At 35.2% G+C, this 4,570-nt stretch overlaps 1 protein-coding gene across 1 annotated transcript; it reads left to right on the top strand.

Moving 5' to 3' along the window:
• Window positions 1-904: 904 nt before the first annotated feature.
• Window positions 905-3,611, top strand: LOC127112050 (uncharacterized). The gene is made up of 4 exons (XM_051046246.1): window positions 905-944; window positions 1,020-1,678; window positions 1,805-2,076; window positions 3,356-3,611. Exons 1-4 carry the CDS (start codon window positions 905-907, stop codon window positions 3,609-3,611), a joined length of 1,227 nt encoding a protein of 408 aa, XP_050902203.1.
• Window positions 3,612-4,570: the final 959 nt, after the last annotated feature.

Here is a 4,570-nt window from a genome sequence, read left to right as displayed (position 1 = left end):
AAGATTTTGAAAATTTTTAAACATTGTAACAGGATAATCGATTTACCCATTATGTAAATCGATTTACCACTGTGCGTTTCTGAAAAATCAGTGGTTGTTCATACACCTCTTCATGCACCATTTCATGGAATCTTTTCATTTCATCTTTGACAATTGTTCATGATTCTTTCAGAACATTACCATGTTTCATTTGAGGTGTTATGTGCATATAAATACATGATCTTTCAAATTCAAATTTCACCTCTTCCAATCAATCTCTTAAAATTTTCAGAATTCACACTTATTGTTTTAAATTTTCATTCAAGATTTTTCTGCATATTTTCATATCATTTAAAATAGAAAATTCTCGAGCAATCTAATATCTTTGTGTTGTGAATTATTTTCGTTGGAAGAGAAGATCAAGCAAATTGATATATCACTTTGAGTGATTATTATACTACAAGCCTACATTATCCATTTTTGTAATCCATATCTTATTTTTAGAATTGTTGAAAAATAAGATTGTGTGTTTTATAAACACCTTGCTGTCCAGGATTGTTGGAAGCAAGAGAGTTGAGTTTGAGAGGATTGTTCTCATATCAACTTGGTGAATTACAAGAGGTTGTTCTTGGTGATTGTGTCTGTCGTGTACAAGTCATAACAGATAGTGAAATCTCTTTCATGTTGAAAGGGGACTGGAGTACTCTCGATCTGTGAGGGGAACCAGGATATTTCTTCGTGTTCTTTATCTTTCCGCACTTTACCGTTCATCACTTAACATAACCAGAAAAGAAAGAACAAAGTTTTTCATAAACCAAAAAAAGTGTTCAAAGATCCTAATTCACCCCCCCCCCCTCTTAGGCGCTACTCAACTAACAATTGGTATCAGAGCAGGTTTTGGTAACTTGCTCCACAGATCCAGACAATGGCTTCCGCAAGCGCAAAACCGATTTTTAAAGATGGAGGTAGTAGCAACAAACCACCTTTATTTTCAGGCGAATATTTCGATTTCTGGAAAATCCGCATGAAAGCACATTTAGAAGCACAAGGAGATGGTATCTGGGAAACCGTTAAAAATGGTCTGCATAATCCAACAAGTGTGATCAATGGTGTTGGCACCCCAAAGATCAAAAGTTCGTATGATGAAGATGATAAGAAGAAAATACGTAATGAGAAGAAGGCCATCAACATTCTTCAAAGTGCATTAAGTATCAATGAGTTCTTCCGCATATCTCAATGGAAATCTGCGAAAGAAATATGGGATACCTTGGTGGAGACTCACGAAGGAACCACTAAAGTCAAAAGATCCATATTAAATACATTGAGTCAAGAATACGAAATGTTCAGAATGCAGCCCGGAGAATCCATCGTTGCCTTACAGAAAAGATTTGTTCACTTAACGAATCACTTAATCGCTCTTGGAAAGACCTTCACAAATGATGATCTCAACCTTAAAATGCTTAGATCCTTGACTAGAGAATGGCAACCAAAAGTAGCGGCCATATCGGAGAAGAAAAGTCTTTCCACTATGACGTCCGCATCATTATTTGGAAAACTTCAAGAACATGAACTTGAACTTGGAAGACTCAAAAAGCATGAAAACCAAGAGAAGAAATCCAAAGGAATTGCTTTAAAAGTAGATTCAAAGGAAGATAGAAATGATGGCGTATCGGAGGAAGATGCAAATTTCATGCTCCTTGTTAAAAGGCTTGGTAAGTTTTTTAGTAAAAATGACAAACCCTTTAATGCAAAAAGAAATAAACATTTCAGGAAAAGGGAGGCTTCCACATCTACGCAAGAAGTCGCATGTTATGAATGTGGAAAGCAAGGTCACATAAAGTCGGATTGTCCGAAACTCTCAAAGAAAGGTGGCTTTAAAGGCAAGAAGGATTTCAAGAATAAAAAGGCATATGTTGCATGGGAAGATAATGAGATAAGTTCTTCATCCAAATCAGAAAGCGATGAATGTGCAAATCTAACATTAATGGCCTCACACCATTCCGACGATGAAGAAGATGAGGTTAGTAATGAGTTTTCTCTTTTTGATAGTGATGCACAAGGTGCTACAAATGAACTTCTTGAAGAATGCAAAATTCTGTATAAAACTATATCATCTCAAAAGAAAACAATTTTATCTTTAGAAGAAAAAATCGTGACAACTGAAAAAGATGTCAACGATGAAAAACAAAAGATGATTAGTGAAAAACAGAATTTTGTATGTAAAAATTGTGAATCACTTTCTTTCCAAATTGTCCAATTAAAAAGAGTTCTTGAAAGGTATGAAAAAGTACAAATTGGGTTGGAAGGTGTCCTTAGCCAACAAAGATATTCCAATGACAAAAGTGGACTTGGTTATTCAAAATTTTCCAATCCAAGTTCAAGCAAAACTGTCTTTGTTAAGGCTAATGACCAACCAACCAAAGAGAAAGTGAACAAGGCAAAAAATGTTCATCACTATCCTAAGAGAAAAAGATTTTCTAAAAAGAAATCTTATGTTTCTAGATATAGAAGCAATTTTGAACCTACTTGTTTTTATTACGGAATAATTGGCCATACACCTAATGCATGCTATGTTAGAAACTTTAACGTAGCAAGTGAGCATTACGTATGGGTAAAGAAAGGCACTAATTATGAAGGACCCAAATAAATTTGGGTACCTAACAAAACGTAACTTTGTTTTGTAGGTATGCTTGAAAACCACATCAAATCTTTGGTATCTTGATAGTGGGTGTTCCAAGCATATGACGGAAGACAATAAATAAATTTTCAAATCTAGCATTGAAGGCCAAGGGTTATGTCACATATGGTGATAACAACAAAGGGAGAATTCTTGGCATAAACAAAGTTGGAGCACCACCTTTCACATCCATTGAAGATGTCCTTTATGTCGAAGGACTAAAGCATAATCTTCTAAGCATTAGCCAACTTTGTGACAAGGGATTCAAAATCAAGTTCACCAAAGATGAATGCTTGATTGAAGATGAAGTCTATCATGAGGTAAAACTCAAAGGTACAATAATTAATAATATTTTTATGATTTCCCTTGATGATTTATCTTTGAAGGTAAAATGTCTTATGGTAAACAATAATGAGTCATGGTTGTGGCATAAAAGATTCGCACATATTCATATGGAACATCTGAATAAACTTATAAAGCATGATCTTGTCATTGGTTTGCCTAAGATAAAATTCGTCAAAGATAGACTTTGTGATGCATGTCAAAAAGGGAAACAAACCAAATCACTTTCATATCAAAGAATGTGGTGTCCACTACAAGGCCATTACAATTGTTGCATATGGACTTATTTGGTCCATCAAGAACAAGAAGCTTCGGAGGTAATGTATATGCTTTAGTTATTGTTGATGATTTCTCTAGATATACTTGGACTTTCTTCTTAGTGCAGAAAAATGATGCATTTAAGGCATTCAAGAAATATGCGAAGCAAGTCCAAAATGAGAAATCGCTAACTATTGCCTCCATAAGAAGCGACCATGGTGGAGAATTCCAAAATGCCTCCTTCAAAGAGTTTTGCGAAGAACATGGAATCTTTCATAATTTCTCGGCACCAAGAACTCCTCAACAAAATGGAGCGGTGGAGAGAAAAAATAGGTCACTTGTGGAACTTGCATGAACGATGCTAAGCGACTCAAATCTTTCAAAGTATTTTTGGGAGGATGCGGTAAGCACGACATGCTATGTAAGTAATAGAATTATCATTAGACCTATCCTGAAAAAGACTCCCTATGAACTCTTCAAAGGAAGGAAACCAAACATATCTTACTTTCACATTTTTGGGTGCAAATGCTTTGTTCTCAACAATGACAAAGACAATTTAGGTAAGTTCGACGAGAAGTCCGACGAAGGTATATTTCTTGGATACTCTCTTACTAGTAAAGCTTTTAGAATATATAATAAAAGAACTTTAAAAATTGAAGAATCTATGCATGTTACTTTCGATGAATCTAACCCCTTCAAGGAGGATATTGTTTTGTGTGATGATGATGATGATATTGTAGAAGTTCCTCAAATAGATACTTCAAGTGGAAAAAATGGTGATCAACCAAAACATCAAGATGAGCAAAAAACAAATGATAATGATCTACCTAAGGAATTGAGGACTCATCGGGATCATCCAATTGATAAAGTCATTGGTGATATTAGTCAAGGCGTTGCAACAAGATTAAATCTGAAAGATGCATGCTTAAATATGGATTTTGTCTCACAAATTGAACCTTCCAAAGTTGATGAAGCCTTAGGTGACGACCAATGGATAATTGTTATGCAAGAAGAGTTAAACCAATTCGAAAGGAATCAAGTTTGGGAACTTGTCCCTAGGCCAAGTGATAAACACATCATAGGTACCAGATGGGTGTTTAAGAACAAGCTTGATGAGAATGGTATAATTGTTCGAAACAAAGCTAGATTGGTGGCCCAAGGATACAATCAAGAGGAAGGTATTGACTTTGAAGAAACATTCGCTCCGGTTGCAAGGTTAGAAGCTATTCGTTTATTACTTGCTTATGCATGTTCATTAAATTTTCAATTATTTCAAATGGATGTCAAGAGCGCATTCTTGAGTGGCTACAGCAA

The sequence above is a fragment of the Lathyrus oleraceus genome, chromosome 1, assembly GCF_024323335.1.
Source record: "Lathyrus oleraceus cultivar Zhongwan6 chromosome 1, CAAS_Psat_ZW6_1.0, whole genome shotgun sequence".
NCBI classification, from domain to species: domain Eukaryota; kingdom Viridiplantae; phylum Streptophyta; class Magnoliopsida; order Fabales; family Fabaceae; genus Lathyrus; species Lathyrus oleraceus.
This window is presented reverse-complemented; position numbering and strand designations above follow the sequence as displayed.